Source organism: Linderina pennispora, assembly GCF_002104995.1.
Source record: "Linderina pennispora strain ATCC 12442 chromosome Unknown DL89scaffold_11, whole genome shotgun sequence".
Taxonomy (NCBI): Eukaryota; Fungi; Kickxellomycota; class Kickxellomycetes; order Kickxellales; family Kickxellaceae; genus Linderina; species Linderina pennispora.
The window spans coordinates 522,010-540,631 of NW_024468259.1; the positions used below are offsets into that span (position 1 = coordinate 522,010).

Genomic DNA, 18,622 nt, shown 5'->3' on the forward strand with positions numbered 1-18,622 from the left:
AGCTTTCTCAAAGACTTCGAAAGTACCAAACTTGGAGCGCTAGGAGCGGGCTTAAAAAAAAGGTAAACACAGCTTTGCTGTTTGCTTTTCTCTCTCTCGGTTTCTTTTTATTAAAAACATACTCTATTTTTATATTGCTCCCTTAACCCTCTCGCTAACCAAATACCGATACACCAATGGAGGACGTACATGACAGTAGCATTACCGATGGCCGGGCATCGCTGAGCGCAGTCGGCCCCAAGATAAATGTGATGGGCAGTCCGAGCACACTTGCGACCGAGACCACTCTGGGACCGAGCGAGCCGGTGTTCAAAGAGTTTTCCCAGGAGGAAGGTAAGCACCAGCACCCAGCTATGCGGCCCGGGGGATAAAACAGAAACTCCGTGAGGGGCTGATGCTAACAGGCTTTTTTTTTACTCTAGACGAAAAGCTGCTTGCAGACTATCTACCGTTGTTTGGCAACCAGCAGCAAGTGGCTCACCGCGTGTTCCACTGGGAGATCGACAGCTGGGCTGGCCTTTCCAGCACCGCGCACAGCCCGCCATTTATGATTGCCCAGAACAAGTTCCAGATACACCTGGAGCCAAACACGGCCGAGCCGCACACACTGTTCCGTCTAGCCTGCGAGCCAGCAGACAATGACGAGCTCTGCGTATACTATTGTCTGGCAATTTCCAATGCCGAGTGTCCAGAGGTCTGCTGGAAGCGAGCCATCCAGCACAGATACATGGCAGAGACAATGGCGCAGGGCTCGCAAGAGATCGTAGAACACAGCCTGCTGACTGACGCAATGCCGGACTATGGACGCCCGGTGATTGAAAACGACTACGTCCGAATTAGCGTCTACATCCGAATCATCAAGGACAGGGCGACAGAGCCGGAGCCGGAGTCGGAGCCCATGCCAGCAAGACAGTACCAGCGCACGCAGGCCGTTCGCAAAAGCATCATGCGCACGAAGCATATCAACTCAGTGTACAGTCCGCCGCACCCGCCACCACCGCAGATGATCCGCGTGCGCATTATCACCGACCAGCACACGCGCGACCACCAGGAGTTCGACATTTTCGACTTTGATTCCCCGGACGGCTTCGAGATGCTGCTGCCGCGCACGCACCAAGTCTCGGAGCTTCTGGACACGTACAGGAGCCGCACAGAGGCCGTGGGCCAGATGGATCTGTGGATCCTGAACCGGCGAGACACCGGCACGTTGCGCTGCAGCCACCCGATAGAGGTATCTGCTGAGGCCACCCTGGGCGACCTGGTCGACATGCACTCGTTCAGCTCAGACCTCGCCTACTTTTACTGCGAGCGCCACACCCCCGGCCTTGCCAAGCCCGGCCTGACCAACCTCATCCATATTAAATTCTACGACGCTGCCGCAGACAAAATGGTCGGCCTGGGCCATCTCCGGCTGTCGTTTTTCAAAAAAACTGCGGCTCATGTTCCCCGAGCTCTGCAAGATCGCCAAGCTGCCGCACGGCACCCAGCTGCTGCTGTTCGAGGAGGTCAGGCCGGGCGAGATCAGGAAGCTCGATAGCGAATGGACGCTAAAGTACTCGGGGCTGGGGCCTGGCGATATCATTTGCTTCCAGATCAAGCCCGACGGATACGACGGGATGAGCCGCTACCAGAGAGGAAAGTTCCCGTCGGTTGTGTCGTTCTTTGGGAGAAAAGCAAAGTGACATGCTGCATATTGTCAAGCCATCACACATTCTTCAAACATTTCTTGCTCTGTCCAAACATGTTCTTACAAGCAGTGCAATGTGTATAGAATGGTGTATAGAATGAAAATTGGAAGAGTAAAAGAAAAAAGAAAGAAAAAAGAGCCCTAGAAGAGTAGCATTGCATGCAGTGGATACAGTACGACTGCGAAGCGATAGATCCAGAGTGCGATTCATTTTGTGGCAGCAGCAGCAGAGTAGGTGACTCAGGCAACGCGAGCTGATGAAGAGGAGATGTGGGAGTAAAGTTTGCCTGGAGCATGAGCATGCTGGGAGAGATGGCTCAAGAAGAATAAGCGGAAATATGTGTGTTTAGGCGAGTAAACATCGAGTACATAGAAAAAACTAACAGAAAGATAGAGACTAAGCGGAGGATAGGATAAGAAGAAGATATAGAGATGTGCTGGTGGAGGTATTAAGGACATAGGGAAAGATAATGTTTTCTTCGGGAGCGGAGGTCAAGTCATACACATATTACTAACATACAAAGAAGAGTAAATGACAAACAGCGCAGTGTACTCTCCTCTCCACATCATCCGGAGTGAAAAGGGGGGGGTGACTCCATTGTATAGGACTGGTCGACCCAGCCTTGCTAGAGTGAAAGAGCGGCATGGTCGTGGTTGATGCCCAGGACAGCTGACACGTCTTCCACATTGGTCAGGTCTATCAGGAATGGAATGAGGTCGAGCAGCTCAGTGTCGTGGGGGTCGTTGAACCAGGTGCTGATGCCAATGGCGTTATTCGGATGGAAGGCATATGACGCCGGCGAGTTATCTATAATGATAGCTTGGCTTACGTCACGGCCTAAGACGCGACAGGTCCTTGACATAGTTGCCGTTGTATAGGTTGCAGGACTCGCGGAACAGGCGGTGGTGCACAACCTGGCTCTTGTCCAGAAGGTCGAGAACAGGGTCGGCGTACTACAACAGAAAGAAGGCAAACAGGCCAGTGGCGCGGACAGGGGTGTTTGTTAGTAGAATTGAGCGGCACATCTAGGAAAACCACAACAAAACAACAGCATCTACAACATGGGGATGGCTTGCGGGTTACACCCCACAGTCTCAACATGCATAGCCGCCCAGCACTTACCATAGAGAGCGAGGCTGTAAACACCACAATTTCGTAATATTGGCCCATAATCCGCATGAACTCGTCAACACCAGGGCGCTTCACGACATAGACATTGTGCTCCTGGCCCTCGAGGACGACAGGGACAACATAGTCGGGGTTGTCGACCTCGCGGAACGAGCTATGCACCAGGGTCTCGTCGAGATCCAGAACCAGGCACTTTCTTCCCCTTGAGCTCAGGCGCCAGCGGGCCGAGCAAAAACTGGTTCACTATATGCGTAACCAGGCGCTCGGACGATTCAGTCGCGACGTTTCCCGGTGGCGACGTAATCTCTGCGCGCAGGTCGTTCTCCTCTTCGCTGTCGAGGTCATCCTCACCGCCCAGGCTGTCACGGTCAGCCTCGGATGACGTGGTTGAGTGGCGGTACAGCTGGTCAGTCGAGCGGTCGTTCATATATAGTTTGCCAATGGTGTTGGCCGGTGTCTCGCTGGCCTTGCCCTGGCCGAGCGCGATGCGGCTGTCACTGCGGTTTAGCTCCCCCTGCAGGTACGACGACCCCCGAACGACGTGGGTGGAGTGCGGTACACCGAATTGCCCACTGAAGCTGACGCCGGCGTCAGTGCCCAAGTCCGAGTAGGCTGAACTATGCGTGCCGTAGTCGCTGGTCTGTGCTGAAGCGGCTGCCGACGAGGGAATTGCAGAGACCTGCGGTACCGTGGCCGAGCGGACAGCGGCGGACTGGGGACGTGGTGCCATTGAGGGCTCCGCGAAGACCAGAGCCCGGGCTTGTGAAACCGTCTTCGTCTGCTGAGGTGGCATCCTCCTCAGCGGCTGGAATGAGTCGGTCGCCTTCTCGCGCATTATCCTCGGCCGGGTCGGGGGTGACTTTGACAGTGGGGAGCGGCTGCTGCTGCTCCAGCCGCTGGTGGGAAAGCTGCTCGTCTTCATTAGCTGACTCGTCTTCGATGGTGGACTCGGCGAGGCTCTGCTGGCCCTGGGCACGCTGCTCCTGCTTAACCCGGCGCTCGGAGTCGTCGCACTGGGACTGCGCAGCGTCGGTCTCCGCCGACCCTCGGTTTTGCCGGTTTGCGTCGTTGCGCATGCTGCCGTAGGAGGGGCTGCGCGAAAACAGAGGCACGGGCGAGCAGCAGGCAAACAGCCGCGAGAATAGGCTGGGGCGCGGACGGAATTCCTGGCTGCGGTTGGCGTCCAGGCTCTGGGTGTTGCGTGGGACGCGCACAAGCTTTGTCTTGCGCGCATTGACGGCGGGCCCGCTGCTCTGCGAGATCCGCCTGCCTGCCATGGACGGGTTGCTGGCGTTCTGGGCCGACGACACCTGGAATCCCGAGGCGCCCTTGGTTTGATTGTTCATTGTCAAGTGAGCGCCGCTATCCGCTCGAGCATTATTGGCGCTGTGGTCGTAGCCGCCGCCTGTCGATGCGAGCGGCACTGCGGTTGCGCTGTCGTCAGCCTGGGCACCAAGGCCTTTGTTGCTATCCTGGTGGTCGTAGTGGCGGTGTGTAAACTTGGTACGTGCTAGAAGCAGCTGTCCGCGCTCTATAGAAGGCGTATGTGGCATAAGTAGCGAGGTATATAAATAACCCCCACGCGTTACGGGGCCGTGGAAATAGAAGGGGGCGGCAAAAAAGGCCAAAAGCGGTGGAAAGGAAAACCAAAAGAAGAGCAAAATTACTACACAGCGCGCGTATGTGAGTGAATGCGCCAGTGGGGAGTGGGAGAGTGGGAGAGAGGAGGAGGGGCGAGGCAAGGCGAGTGAAAAGGGAAGGAAGATTGACACGGAAGTAGGGAGTGACTTGTGCGCTGGAATTGTTGACAACAAAAGCTGGTCGCTCTGCAGCAGAAAAGGAAAAGGTCGGCGATCACTTGTATTCCACGGCTGGTGGGCGATTTTTCGAGCAATAGGCAGCGAAGAAAAACAACAACAGACAGGGGCACGGATTGCGCATGCGTTCGGAGAATGAATAATGAGCGCCCAAGAAGAACACAGGGCATCGGGCCGAGTCGCGCGTATTAAATAAGGGGGATGGCCGTGGCCAAGGAGCTGACGAAGACGACACTCAGACGCCCTCCCATCCCCAGTAGGGTTCAGAAAGAGCCCTCCGCCCCAGCTGGCGCCTGAAGAATAGGACGCACTCCTGGCAGCGCACTTTGCGTCCCTAGAAGCAGAATGCAGGCGGCTGCAAACAGGCTTTTCTAACCACAGCTCCATTGTTCTGCATGCCCGGGAGCCATCCCACCGCCAGAAAGGCAAGCCACCAGAGCTTGGGCGAAGAAGCACGGTGTTTGGTGTATCGGCAGCCATTTGTGCCTGCCCCCGCCGCGCACGCACACATTGAAGCAGTCCCCCCGCCACTCGAGCAGCGCTGCTTGGCCCAGCGCCGGTGTTTGTTGTTTTAAAAACACTACTGCGCTCTGCGGGCCACGGACACGCACATTGGAGCAGAATGCGAGAGAATAGCGGGTGAGCGCTACCGCTCTTCCGCACAATAACCTGGCTTTTGGGCCCGATAGTAGAGGTTTACTTACCGCGTAGCTTGCGCAGGCGAAGTCCAGTCCGCGACGCCTTGGCCGATGCGTGCGGCTTCGAAAGTGTAATGTCGACTGCCGGGGCTGTGCTGGGAGCGTGTCCGCTCAGTGTGCTTTCCTCTTCGGTGGGGCCACGGCCAACTCTAGCGTTTCCCATGTCCTAATGATTGAAAACGTTGGTCCCGTTAGGCCACGAGCCACGAAATGAGGCGAATGCAGTGCGTGCTGTAGTCCAGCAAAGAAAAAAAGGCACCCCCGTACCTAGTGAGTCTCTGGCCGAATAAACGTATCCCCCCGCGTTCCAAGCTGTAGAAAAGAAAAAGAAGGGTGCTCCAAGCTGTCGGTGGGGTAAAGGTGGGAGGAATGGAGAAAAGCGAAATTTCCAGAATACACTCAAAACAGACGGCCTTGTTGGTGTATGTTGGGATGAAGCAGTGTGTATGTCCAGCTGGCTCTCCCCTTTCTGGCCTGATATGTGGTGCGCCAAGAGTTTATTTTAAGGGAAAAAAGCAGTCTGATTAATAATATTGCCCGGCAAAGTGTATGTGGGTATCTGAAAAAAAAAAAAACAATATCGGTGAAGAGCGAAGGCGAAAGGCAACCTGCTGGCTGCAAAGGGGGAAAGATATTGCGAGAGATCGCAAAGTGGCGATTTATTTTATTGAGGTTCAGCATGAGCCAATCACAGACAGGAAAACAAAGCGCCTCAAAAGTTTTTTCACATTTCAGCCGCCGGGCTTCTGGGACATCCAGGGCGTCATTCAGCGGCGCGCGACCAGCACCGACGTTGCGCGGGGAAGTGACAGGGTCAAACAGCGCAAAGGCGCTGATGCTGCTGCAGTGCTGGGCCAGGTACATGGCGCGATCCACCACCAGCATGCCCTCGATCAGCGGCCCGACTATCGACCGCAGCGTCCACACCACCGCCATCTGCCTGAACCCGTGCTCCATGCTCCGACGACACTCAAGGCATTCGCCCAGGCTCGGGTGCCAGCTACTCTGCATCTTGCGCAAAGCCGCATACACATACAGCGCAAACTCCTTGTCGATGCCCTCGGCCATGTCCTGCATCTGCTCGCGCTCCACTGCCTCGGCCAGCTCGGTGTTGGTCACGCCGCCCACAGTCGGGAATCTGTCGTGCTTTGACAGCTGGCCCTTCAAGATCATAAAGTACTATACGAGAAGTGCTTAGTGCCCATTCATCCCCCCTGCGACAATTGGCCTGGTGCTGTGGTGGAAATAGAAAAACTTACATGCAACAAGGCGCGGAAGTAGTTGCGCTTGAATGACTCCATTGTCTCGCTTGGCTTGCCCTCCCAGCGCACTGTCGCTTGGCACGCTGTCTTCAGCGCATTCATGCCGATTTCGACACCCGCAAACGCAGTCGACAACGGGAATCCTGACATGTCTACACGCAACAATCACTGAATGGACAATGCGCCGATATACGTCATGAACCAAGGTGTATTCTCACTTACCGCCGCAGTTCTCCGAGATGAAATTGTAGCAGCACGGGACCAGCGCCACCGCCGACGCGTCCGACTCGACAAACGCCTTGAGGATAGCGCTGGACAAATCGCCACACGCATGCAGCCCGCACAGCATCCATTTGCGGCCACCCGCCTGGTCACGCGCCATCTGCACCAGCTCGCCGGTGCTATCCATGCCAACCTTTACCACGCAGTGCACCAGCCGCTGCTCATCGCCCTCCTGCCACCGGTACCCGTCCGTCTGTGCTTTCTTTCCGCGCAGCTGCTTGATCAGTCGCTTCTGGAATGTCTCGGCGCCGCGCTTCTGGCCTTGCGCAAAGTCCACCGCCAGCACTGACGCCCGGCTGCCAGCCGCCGAATATGCAACCACCCGAGACAAATACCCTTGCCCGGCTCCCACGTCGACCACGAGCTCGGTGCCGGTTTCGCGGGCAACTTGGCTGACCAGGTGTGCTAGATCAATGACCTCTGCTTGTTTCTTGGGCTTCATGCCGTTGAGGAAGTATTTTTGGATATCGCCTACTGCTACTTTGTCGTCGGAGGCGCCCGTGTCGATTTTGTCGCGCGGAAATCGCAGCCCAAACATCTGCCGGACAAAGCCGCTCAGCGACTCTGGCGAATCCGCAGGCACCTGGCCCTGGGAGGCCATTGGAATCAGGCTCTCAATGTCAAATGCACTCGAGTCAAAGTACTCTTGCCAGTCCTGGGGAAGCTCGCTCCAATGGTCCTCCACCAAAAAGTCAACAATGTGCATCGCGGGCAGATAGGCGAACTCTTTGTACATCTGCTTCAGTACTACTACGTACTCGTCGATACTGTCGAATCCACAAGGGATATTAATGCCGCTGGGGATTGCCATTATGTCGTCTAAGTAAAAGAGCTTTTGAGGCTAACGTCGGATGTTTTTGTGAGCAGAGCACCTCATTTGACAATGAAGCTGGACGAGGCGCACTTGCGCAGCCTCACTGGTACCCTCTGCAGTACTGATCGAGGAAAAAATGGGACAGACAAATCGCTGGTCCACTGCGCAAATGCTGCTAATTTCGAGACAATCGCCGATCTACTGTGGCAATGGCTCAGCTTTCTTGGGTTCAATAGATGCTCGCTGCCATAGAATGCGAGCAGTTGCCTGCAAAATCGGCAGAGTTCATCGTATATATGCAGTACGCCATGCACTTGATGTGCTACAGTACGTTCAACGGCCAGCTCAGAGATTGGTACTCAAGTAGTCGACAAATAGCTCTGGCACACGATCGATCTTGGGTGTAGCCATGCGATTCAGATTCGTAAACTGCCTCCGCAGCCGCCGCAGTTCAGCCAGCGTGACATTGCGACCAGGCATCTGCACCTTCGTCCCTGATCCCGGCGCTGCGATCTCCGACATGGGCACCCCTGACTTTTGTGCATCCAGCACTGCCGTAATAACCTCCTGAGTGGCCCGGTCGAACTCGAACAGGTAGTTCCCGCCCGTAACCGGCTTCACCGCTGTCGCAAACGTCGGTGGCGGTCGCCTTTTTCTCAACCACTGCATCCCACACCTTGTCGAACGGGATCGGGTCATTCATATGCTGGATAATCGTGAACAGCGGGCTGTCCCACCTGGTTGCCGCGTTCGGCTCCTCATACCGCATCACCAGCTCTTCGAAAACCGTCGCCTCATACCCCTGTACCTGCCTCGAGTCGTTGATTCGGCGCGCCTCCTCAATGGGAATCGCGCAATGGATCACACAGTGCGGCGTGCTCATCTCGCGCGCTACGCAGAATAGCTGGTACCGGAAGCCCTTGATGTAGTTTAGCGAGTCCACGATCACAATGCATTCGCGCGACAGGTGCCGTTGCACTGCTGACATGACCTGTGCCGCGCGCCTTCTTCTCTTCATTGGCCGTGGTGTAGGCGCTGTGCGGCACCTCCGAGCTGGTCATCGCTGACCACCTGCACTGTAAGGATGCGGTTGCTGTTCTCGGGCTGCGATATACGCTGCTCGAAAAGCTGCTTCAGCTCGGCGGCTCGCGTCGATTTGCCACTGGAACGGGTATCCGGTCAGAATAATTAGAGGCATTTTAACAAACAAAAAAAAGCCTTTGTAAGAAAAAAATGAATTGGAAGGCAAGGAGCAGAGGCAAAAAAAAACAAAAAGGGCGCCACTGTCGGAACCCATTTTACCAGCTGATTAGGTTGAAGTAGAAGCTTTTTTGTTGATTTGGGGAGAGCGCAGTTTGTGAGCCAAATGAAAATTTTGTGTCTTTTTTCTCCTTCGCATCCGAAATAGTCTCTACTCTTTTTAAATGTCTTCGATTTCACAGTTTTTACCTGACCCGAAACACAGCAGAGCAGTCGAACGCAGCAGAGATGAGCCAGATACCTGACGAAACACTAAAGAGCCAAGCAGTGGCTCTGCGCAATGCTCCAGCACCCATTCCGCCATATGGCAAGCGCAAAGGATGGGTACCCAAGACTGCCTCAGACTTTGGCGATGGCGGCGCATACCCCGAGATCCATGTTGCGCAATACCCACTCGGCATGGGTCGCAAGCGGGGCAAGAAAAGCAACGCACTGGCCAAGCAGGTCGACAGCGAAGGGAACGTAAAGTACGACGCGATCGCACAGCACGGCCGGCGCGAGAACGAGATCGTGCAGTCGCAGTTCAAGGAGCTAATCCCGCTGCGCCAACGCAGCGACTTTAACGAAGAAGACGCGATTCCAGAGCGTCCTGACCAAGAGACGGTGCGGGAAACCACAGAGCGCACGAAAAAGGCCCTGGAGAAGCTGGCTGGCGGCAAAGTCAAAGGCGGGCCAGCCAAGGGTGCTGGCGGCAAAAGCGAGCCGTCGTATGTGAGGTACACCCCAAGCCAGCAAGGGGCCGAGTTTAATTCGGGCGCGTCTCAGCGCATAGTGCGAGTGTCGGAGATGCCTGTGGATCCATTTGAGCCGCCCAAATTCAAGCACCGGCGGGGGGCCGAGGCAGCACCAGAGAAGCCCGCGCCCGTCATGCACTCGCCGCCGCGCAAACTGACGGCCGAGGAGCAGAAGGAGTGGGTGATTCCGCCGTGTGTATCCAACTGGAAGAACATCCATGGCTTCACAGTCTCTCTTGACAAGCGCCTGGCCACTGAGGGCCGCGGGCTCGAGCAGCTGGAGGTCAGCGACAACTTTGCCAAGCTCTCAGGAGGCCCTGATATCTGCAGAGCGCAATGCCAGAGAGGAGATCTCGCAGCGCGCCAACATCCAGCAGAACCTGGCCCGCAAGGAGAAGGAGGCAAAGGAAGAGAGGCTGCGCATGCTAGCACAGCGGGCACGTGAGGAGCGTGCAGCAGCAGCTGGCAATCGGCAGCCAGTGGACATTGACGGACCGCGCCAGCGAGCAGCTGCTGAGCGCACGCCTGTCCGTGATGCCACGCCAGACTCGCCAGGGTCGCGCTCGCCAAGCGTGTCCCCGCACCGCGCCAACCGCCCCTCAGCAGCCTCGTTCTTCAATGACAAGTCACGTAGCCCCAGCCCTGCCCAGCGCGCCCGCCGGTCGCGCTATGAGGACAGCGATGACGAAAAAGAACCCCCGCGCAAACGCAGCCGCAGTCCTGGGCAACGGGCTGGCCGGTCACGGTACGATGATAGCGGTGACGAGAAGGAAGCCGCACGTGCTCGGAAGCGCGACGAGCTCCGGCGTGAGCTGCGCAAGCAGAACGAGCGTGAGCTGCGCCTAAGCCGCATGGGCAACGAGGCCAAGGCCAAATACCTGCGCAAGAACGAGAGCCGCGACATCTCGGAGAGGATCGCCTTGGGCATGGCCAAGCCCACGGCGTCGCGCGAAGGCCTGTTCGATTCGCGCCTGTTCAACCAGCCCAGCGCATCCAACGCAGCACTGCAAGATGAGGAGGCGTACAATTTGTATGACAAGCCGCTGTTCAACACCAAGGGGCGGGGCGTCAATAGCTACCGCCCCAGGGCGATTGAGGAGGAGAGCAAAGCGGCGGCGGAGGCCGATCGTCTTTTGAACAGCGATCGATTTGGAAATGCACTGAGCGGGTTCAAGGGGTCGAAGAAGGACAGCAACCCGAGGAGTGGGCCGGTGGAGTTTGAAAAGGATGATGTGTTTGGCATCGATGCCTTTGCTGACAAGGCAAAGCAGAGCAAGCAGTAGACTACTATACCATTACAGGGTTTCAATACATGTCAAAGGCATGTATTTACCAGCAGCAAAAATCCTTTGCAAATACTATGCATGCATTCTGGTCCTAGTTGTTCATGGTATTGCCTTTACTACCTATACTAGAAATACTTTGTCCTGCGATGCAAGCTCGGCTAATAGTCAGCATAGTTTGACATGTTGATAGAAGCACCACAGTGAAATGATCATTTTAATGTGTTGGGTGATTGTTAGTGTAATGGTGACCTTTGGACATCTCCTGCCTTAATGGCCTGCTCAGCATGCATATTCAAATGCTCGGTTCACTATGATGCTTTTATTAACATGTCAAACTATACTGACTAGCAGCTAAGGCTGCATCATGAGCAGAAAAATTCTAGTAGCTATATATGGCTGCTGGTTATAAAATGCTATTTGGAAGACTGACCACTAGCGCCCTTACTGTTTTTGTTTGGGATACCAAACACTAGTATAAAAGAGAAAAATGAGTAGAGATTCATAATGGCTAACCAGAGCTTTATCATTATTCAAGGGAGATGGATCCAAGCAGGCACATTGAGTATCCTATCAGCATGTCTTGCATATTACATTCCATAGTAATGATAAAACACTATTCCTTGTTCTCCTTCGCCTTCTCTTCCTCGGCACTGGCAATATACCGCTCCTGAATGAACTCGTGTGCCATGATCAGGATAAGCAGCACTGGCAAATGCACCAGACTACTGAAAAACAGCCGCCGCGACTTCTTCACATCTGGATGTCTCCAGAACTGGTAGGCACACCATGCCATAAACCCATTAACAATCGACGAGTCCAGCAAGAACCACATGTCGGTGACACCCAACCACGGGTACATTGCAGACAGTGGGAACATCAGCAGAGCATAGCGCAACGAAACGCGAGCGTTGAGCCGCGGATGCGTCACGGACATCATCCGGTAGCCGGCTTTCGAGTAGTCTGCGCGCAGCGTATACGCCAGCGAGTTGAAGTGGGGGAACTGCCACGCAAACATCATTCCACCCAGAACCCATGCGCCGGGACCCAATGTGCCAGTTGCAGCTGCCCACCCCATCAGCGGCGGGATTGCGCCTACCAGCGAGCCCACCCACGTATTGACGATAGTCATCCGCTTCATTGCCGTATATATGAATGCGTAGAGCACAATGTTCGCTGCTCCCAGACCCGCCGTTAGCGGATTAACAAACACCATCAACGACCCCACGCCAACGATTCCCGAAGCCACCGAGAAGCCCAAAGCGTTAAGAGGCGACAACGCGTACCTCGCCAGTGGCCGGTTGCGTGTCCGACTCATCTGCGCATCATACGGCACCTCGATCCACTGGTTGAACCCGTTGGCGCTGGCAGAGCACATGGTTGTGCCAAAGGTGGTCCAAAACAGCGTGCCTATCTGTGCCGCTCCTGGTGCGATCGCATACCCTGCCATGGCTGTCAGCACCACGAATGCCGTCAGCTTGTCCTTGGACAGGTCGCTGTACACCTTGGGAAGATCCACCAACTTCGTTGCTGACTGGATCTTCCACCGCGGCTCGGCATCTGTACGCGTGGTTGTGAGCTGCGGTGTTTTGGTTATGTGCGTGAAACGCTGCTGGCTAGCTGCCTTCGTCAACGAGAGCGAAAAATGTGAGCGAGGGAGCAGGCTAGTTTGTGAGACTATCCGAGACTGGGAGGTGTCCAAACCGGCGAATCTGTGCATTCCGCTGGAGAACATTCAGCCTGCCTGTTTGCACTGCAAGCTGCTGCGATAATTGTCTAATCATTGCTATGCGAATTTGAGGGGAGGTAGGGCGAAAAGAAGGCTGTAGGAGCGCAGTGAGGAAAACGCAGGTTGCTGGCTTTTCAGAATCCGATCGGGAGCAGGAATCACGGCTCGTGACTGGCAACTCAGATAAGCGTGAACCGAGCCGGGCGTGGTTTATGTAATGGCCATCGACCAGCAAGCACTGTGGCAAGGCCTGAGCGTGAACACAGAGTATAGCCTGGATTTATATGCTTTTAGGGCTCCAGTGATGGAGGAAAGATGGCTGATAGTATATGCTTTCATGGAAATATCCCTATAGTCGCTTCATCTATCAACTCCACGTTCTTCATTCGGATCGCAAGAAAATGCGCGCTTCACCTTCGCTCTCTTTTGTCTGTATATCTATTGCTGCCACATCATATCCTATCGGCCGGCACACATAGCAACCCAGCCTGGCAAACGAGCCCAGGTACAGCAGCTAATCACCCACTCTTCAAAGTCATAAGAGCCGCCCACAATTGCATACCATTTCAGTACTTTGCACAGGGTACCAAATATTTACAGGCAAGCACCTGAACAAAAGTGGATGTCTTGTGGCAGAGGTTTACTGTGGTGTGCTTGCTTGACCAAGTTTGTATTTCGCGTGCATCAAATACAAGAGGCGCCCCGACTTCATATTAGCCCTATATCTTCATAGTCCAGCTTTGAGAGTGAAATAGGTGGCGACGGTAGCAAAAAATGCAGTGGAGGCGTGGGAGTGTGCGCCATCTGGTTGGATATGGTAGTCCTGTTCAAGAAAACTAGCGCAGTACGCGGTCCATACAAAGACAACAGTCGCCAGCAGTGGAGCAGTCACATCCAGGACTGTATCCGAGCCTTGAGCCATACAGTAGCAGGGCCCGCCTCCACCTCTGATTGGGCCAGAATTGCGCCGGAGAGTCAATATTTGTTTCGGGTCTTCCGTTTCAAGGCTTCCCGTTCCAACCGCGCGCCAGCAGCACCCTCGCCACTATGCGAGTGCCCTGTGTTGCGCTTCATTTCCCGCTGCAGAATACTCAACAGCTGCGCGCTATTGGTCTGTGTCAACTATATTGTTAATTAACGCCATGTATATTGGCGTGAATGCGCGGCTGCATTTACTCCGCTGATATTCCACATCCCAAACATGCCATATGGCCATGCGCTTTTGAAGCAGTGCGGGGGGTGTGGGGAGACGCAAACCAGCGTAAAGCGGACATCCTTCTACGCAGGAATGACACAGACACAAGGGGTTCCCGACAGCATGGGCTGGGTCAAGACTTTTATGAAACGACGGCTCTGTCGCATTCGTCGCGGCCTGGACTCGGGCTTCTGGACAGTGGCTATAATGAGGTGGAAGTGGACGTTGCAGCAAGCACAAGGTTGGCTAGTGGGAGTGCAAATCTGTTTGGCATTATTGTTTGACTCGAAAATAGCTGGCCAAAAATAATTGTCCCGTTTTCCGCCACTCAAGAGCCCGCTTCCGCCCCCTTTCTCTTTCGCAGACTCTTCTCTTCCTCTTCTTTCCCAAAAACCATCCTTTTACACATATTTTCAGCATAGGCACTATGGCAACGCTCGACAAGCAAAAGTGGAATGTGCAGGGCATGACCTGCCACTCGTGTGTGCACTCGATAGAGCAGACACTGGGCGGCGTCGACGGGCTGGTCTCGTACGACGTGTCGCTCGAAAACAACCAGGCGGTGGTGGTCTACGACCCGGCCAAGGTCACTGCATCAGATATAACAACGACAATCGAGGACTGCGGGTTTGACGCTGCTCTCGACGGCACCACATACAAGCAGACAACGCTGGGCGTGCACGGTATGACATGCCAGTCGTGCGTCAAGAGCATAAAGCAGGCGCTGGCCGAGGTGGTAGGGATCACAGAAGTTTCTGTGTCGCTCGAGGACGAGCAGGCAACGGTAGAGTGGGACCCCCGGATTATCCAGAGCGTCCAGACGATCGTGGACGCGATAGAAGACTGCGGGTTTGACGTTGATAAGCCCAACGGACAGATGGACGTTGCGGCCGGCAAGTCCGAGAGTGGGCAGGGAAAGGTTTGTGTCGGGATTACCGGAATGACTTGCCACTCGTGCGTGACTTCGGTGACCATGGCCTTGGAGGACACCGCTGGTGTGCAGAAGGTCTTTGTCGAGCTGGAACCCCGCGGACGAGCCGAGGTCGAGTTTGATACCAGCGAGGCGACCATTGATAACATTGTTGCGGCCATCGAAGACGCCGGGTTTGATGCGGCGGTGGAGCAGGGCGATACGGATCATAAGCCAGTGCCACCGCAAGGCCGACCGCTGCTGGTAGGGAGCCCGCTCAACAGCGAGACCACATCAGAGTTCCCTGACGACAATGTCGAACAACCGCTGCTGGCATCGGGATCCGGGTCCATGCGGAAACCCAAGGAACGCAGCCACAAACAATCGGGCTACTCGGTCTCGAGCACAAGGTCCGGCGACACGTTGCTTAACAACTCCTCCATCAACACCACCACCCAGTTTGAGGTCCATGGCATGACATGCTCGTCGTGCGTGGCCTCTATTGAGCGGGGGCTCAAGCGCAAAGCTGGCATCATGTCCATTAGCGTATCGCTGCTGGCACAGCGCGCGACGGTCGAGTTTGACACACAGCGGGTCACACCCGACGAGATAATCGGGTGGATTGAGGATATGGGGTTCGAGGCGAAGCGCGCCGACGAGACGCCGGCTAGCGCAAAGATCACATTGAACGTGTATGGCATGACATGTGCGTCGTGTGTATCGCTGATCGAGCGCTCGGTGCGGCGTGAGCCAGGAGTCGAGTCGGTGGCTGTTAGCCTGCCGATGGAGACAGCGGTGATCGAGTATCGTCCGTCGGAGGTTGGCGTGCGTCGGCTGGTAGCTGTAGTAGAGAGCACAGGCTTTGATGTCCTGGTGGCAGACACGACCAAGAACAACACACAAATCGAGTCACTGCAGCGTACCAAAGATATTCTAGCCTGGAGGCAGCGGTTCTGGCGCTCGCTGTGGTTCTCGCTGCCGGTCATCTTCGTTGCCAAGATCGCCCCACATATCCACGTTCTGAGCTCGTTCTTCATGACCCGGCTCATCCCCGGCCTGCCGCTGGGCTCGCTGGTCCAGCTGGTTCTGACCACACCGCTGCAGTTTGTCATAGGTGCCAAATTCTACCAGAACGCATTTAAGGCTCTGCGTCACGGCAATGCCAACATGGATGTGCTGGTGACCACTGGTACATCGCTAGCCTACTTCTTCTCGCTGTTCATGCTGCTTTGGTCGGTACTTCACGGCAAGCACCCAAAGCCACACTGCTTCTTTGAAGCGCCCGCGATGTTGATCACGTTTGTGTCGCTGGGCCGGTACCTTGAGAACATGGCCAAAGGAAATGCATCTGCTGCACTTTCGACGCTGATGACGCTGACACCATCGCAGGCGACCCTGATCACGTATGACGAAGACGGCCGGATCGCTAGCGAGAAGCAGATCCCGACAGAGCTGATCCAGCTCGGCGACAACCTTCGTGTGTTCCCTGGTGAGCGGGTCCCGGCTGACGGCACTCTGCTTGAAGGTAACTCTGAGGTTGATGAGTCGACAGTGACGGGCGAGGCGAATGCCTGTGCGTAAGAACCCCGGCTCCATGCTGGTGGCTGGTACTGTGAACTGCACGGGCTCATTCACGATGAAGGCATCGCGGGTCGGCTCCGAGACCACACTGGCGCAGATTGTGCAGCTGGTTGAGGATGCCCAGACTACCAAGGCGCCGATCCAGGCGTATGCCGACAAGGTTTCCCAATACTTTGCACCCGCTGTTTTGTGCATTGGCTTTGCCACGCTCATTACCTGGGTCATCGTGTCGTACACGTCGCTCCCCAAGCCTGCCATATTCGAGGCAGAGGCCCAGGAGACTGGCAGCTACATGGTCGGATGCCTGAAGATCGCTGTGGCTGTTGTCGTAGTCGCCTGCCCCTGTGCTTTGGGCCTGAGCACCCCTACTGCTGTCATGGTCGGCACTGGTGTTGGAGCGCAGCTTGGTGTGCTTATTAAGGGTGGTGAGGCACTGGAGGCCGCCAGCGGCATCGACGTGGTGGTGTTTGACAAGACTGGCACTTTGACGCAGGGCAAGCTCGCTGTAGCGGATCTGGATTTTGTGCCGTCAGTCAGCGGGCTGCACCTGTCGCAGCGCGGCTTTGCACTGCTGGCTGGTGCGGCCGAGGCTGGCTCTGAGCACCCGCTTGGCCGTGCCATCCACTCCTATGCACAGTCCATGCTGAACTCGCAGGCGTTGCCAGCCCTATCGACCAACTTTGACTCGATTCCTGGCCAAGGAATCAAATGCCATGTCATGCCCGATATTGGTGCCGGTGCAGAGTACGCTAGCGAGTTTGCTGCCGGTACCGAGGTGCTGGTTGGCAGTGCGGCATTCTTGGGCAACCAGGGCGTGCACTTGCCGGCTGGCTACCGTGAGGCCAAGACTCGACAGGAGCGCATTGGGCGGACGGTGGTCCTGGTTGCTATTGCTGGCGAGTACGCTGGCTGGCTGGCGCTGTCCGATGTCTTGCGACCTGAGGCCATCCCGGTGATTGCGACCCTGCAAGACTCGCTGCACATCGAATGCATCATGGTCACTGGCGACCAGCCGTTGACTGCGCAGGCCGTGGCTGCCGAGTGTGGAATCCGCCGTGTCTATGCTGGTGTATCGCCGGCAGGCAAGGCTGCAATTGTGCGCCAACTGCAGAACGAGACTACTATTGTCAAGCGGCACTGGCTGCTGCGTCCGTTCTCGAAACACCAGCTCATACACAAGCGCGTGGCGATGGTTGGAGACGGCGTCAATGACGGTGCTGCGTTGGCTGCTGCTGAAGTCGGTATTGCAATGCGCTCGGGCACAGATGTCGCCATGGAGGCAGCCACTATGGTGCTGATGCGCGAAGATATATCCGATGTTGTGGCGGCTCTGGACCTGTCGCGTACCATCTTCAACCGCATCCGCTGGAACTACGTGTGGGCCAGTCTGTACAATATCCTGGGAATCCCGCTGGCCATGGGTCTGTTTATGCCCCTGGGAATTGTGCTGCCGCCTGTGTTTGCTGGTCTGGCCATGGCCATGAGTAGCCTCACTGTGATGGCCAGCAGCCTGCTGCTGAAGCTGTACAAGAAGCCAATCTGCAGCATGCCTAGCGCCACGGCCTTGCCACTCGAGTCCTCTGAGGTCCGTGTTCTTGCAGCCCCAACACAGCGGGGGCGGGCGAATAACCAGAACGGCGAGTTTGTCGTTGACATGTCGGGCATCATTGATGACGATGGCACAGCGTTGGAGCTGGATGTCATGTCGAGCGACGATATTATGTATGGGGATGACATGACGGCATCGCTGTCGCCTGAGGTGCCGTTGGCAAAGGGTAAGGCAGGGTACTTTAGCTTCCCATCGTCCTCGCGGCACGCATATGAGCCGATTTCGCAACACTAGCTGGTTTTTAAACACTTTCCAAGAACCAATACATCTTTTTGTATTGGATAATGGCATCACTGTTTGATTTGCAAACTATATCTCACAGTGCTTTGATGAAGATGTGCCCACTTTTCGTCGCCCATCATATTTCCTCTCTATATCCGATTCTATAGTCCAGAATAGTATCTGGACTGCTCGCTTAGAGCATTTTTTTATTGACTGAAGGAATTCATACTCTTTTGAGCCTCACAACGAGCGTGCATGACTCGCTCTGTGAACACGTAAAAACCAGCGTTCTCTCTTTTACCCAATGGTATTCAGATCTTAAATATATCCTCAAAGTACTGGACAAGATCGAACCTGGAACTTTATATCAAAGCGCTATTCGCTTTAGTTCTGTATTTTGTAGGTCCAGC

At 55.4% G+C, this 18,622-nt stretch overlaps 7 protein-coding genes across 7 annotated transcripts; 3 read left to right on the forward strand and 4 right to left on the reverse strand.

The window, feature by feature from the left end:
- Positions 1 to 176: 176 nt before the first annotated feature.
- DL89DRAFT_259195 (uncharacterized protein) lies at positions 177 to 1,537 on the forward strand (the record flags this gene model as incomplete). The annotated part of the gene is made up of 2 exons (XM_040885669.1): positions 177 to 333; positions 423 to 1,537. 2 exons carry the CDS (start codon positions 177 to 179, stop codon positions 1,535 to 1,537), a joined length of 1,272 nt encoding a protein of 423 aa, XP_040741811.1.
- A 776-nt stretch (positions 1,538 to 2,313) lies between these two features.
- On the reverse strand, positions 2,314 to 3,892 carry DL89DRAFT_275506 (NIF-domain-containing protein; the record flags this gene model as incomplete). Its single annotated transcript, XM_040889316.1, has 5 exons — positions 2,314 to 2,512; positions 2,538 to 2,641; positions 2,811 to 3,018; positions 3,073 to 3,148; positions 3,586 to 3,892. 5 exons carry the CDS (start codon positions 3,890 to 3,892, stop codon positions 2,314 to 2,316), a joined length of 894 nt encoding a protein of 297 aa, XP_040741812.1.
- A 1,963-nt stretch (positions 3,893 to 5,855) lies between these two features.
- Positions 5,856 to 7,686, reverse strand: DL89DRAFT_259197 (uncharacterized protein; the record flags this gene model as incomplete). Its single annotated transcript, XM_040885670.1, has 4 exons — positions 5,856 to 5,890; positions 5,940 to 6,510; positions 6,591 to 6,745; positions 6,816 to 7,686. The coding sequence occupies 4 exons, from the start codon at positions 7,684 to 7,686 to the stop codon at positions 5,856 to 5,858; spliced, it is 1,632 nt and encodes a 543-aa protein (XP_040741813.1).
- Positions 7,687 to 8,034: 348 nt separating this feature from the next.
- On the reverse strand, positions 8,035 to 8,750 carry DL89DRAFT_294494 (chromatin associated protein KTI12; the record flags this gene model as incomplete). Its single annotated transcript, XM_040890522.1, has 3 exons — positions 8,035 to 8,304; positions 8,354 to 8,680; positions 8,736 to 8,750. The coding sequence occupies 3 exons, from the start codon at positions 8,748 to 8,750 to the stop codon at positions 8,035 to 8,037; spliced, it is 612 nt and encodes a 203-aa protein (XP_040741814.1).
- Positions 8,751 to 9,057: 307 nt separating this feature from the next.
- On the forward strand, positions 9,058 to 11,109 carry DL89DRAFT_269130 (uncharacterized protein). Its single transcript, XM_040888169.1, has 10 exons — positions 9,058 to 9,161; positions 9,187 to 9,327; positions 9,361 to 9,411; positions 9,436 to 9,552; positions 9,583 to 9,609; positions 9,631 to 9,660; positions 9,682 to 9,741; positions 9,772 to 9,877; positions 9,914 to 9,966; positions 9,995 to 11,109. The coding sequence occupies exons 1-10, from the start codon at positions 9,114 to 9,116 to the stop codon at positions 10,964 to 10,966; spliced, it is 1,605 nt and encodes a 534-aa protein (XP_040741815.1). The 5' UTR covers positions 9,058 to 9,113; the 3' UTR covers positions 10,967 to 11,109.
- Positions 11,110 to 11,548: 439 nt separating this feature from the next.
- On the reverse strand, positions 11,549 to 12,792 carry DL89DRAFT_269131 (protoheme IX farnesyltransferase). Its single transcript, XM_040888170.1, has 2 exons — positions 12,671 to 12,792; positions 11,549 to 12,630 (listed from the first exon to the last, which is right to left on the reverse strand). Exons 1-2 carry the CDS (start codon positions 12,748 to 12,750, stop codon positions 11,583 to 11,585), a joined length of 1,128 nt encoding a protein of 375 aa, XP_040741816.1. The 5' UTR covers positions 12,751 to 12,792; the 3' UTR covers positions 11,549 to 11,582.
- Positions 12,793 to 14,249: 1,457 nt separating this feature from the next.
- DL89DRAFT_269132 (copper-translocating P-t) lies at positions 14,250 to 18,615 on the forward strand. The gene is made up of 9 exons (XM_040888171.1): positions 14,250 to 14,428; positions 14,450 to 14,566; positions 14,588 to 14,647; positions 14,669 to 14,674; positions 14,702 to 14,746; positions 14,768 to 16,351; positions 16,383 to 17,966; positions 17,994 to 18,140; positions 18,162 to 18,615. The coding sequence occupies exons 1-9, from the start codon at positions 14,318 to 14,320 to the stop codon at positions 18,222 to 18,224; spliced, it is 3,717 nt and encodes a 1,238-aa protein (XP_040741817.1). The 5' UTR covers positions 14,250 to 14,317; the 3' UTR covers positions 18,225 to 18,615.
- The last annotated feature ends 7 nt before the right edge of the window (positions 18,616 to 18,622 follow it).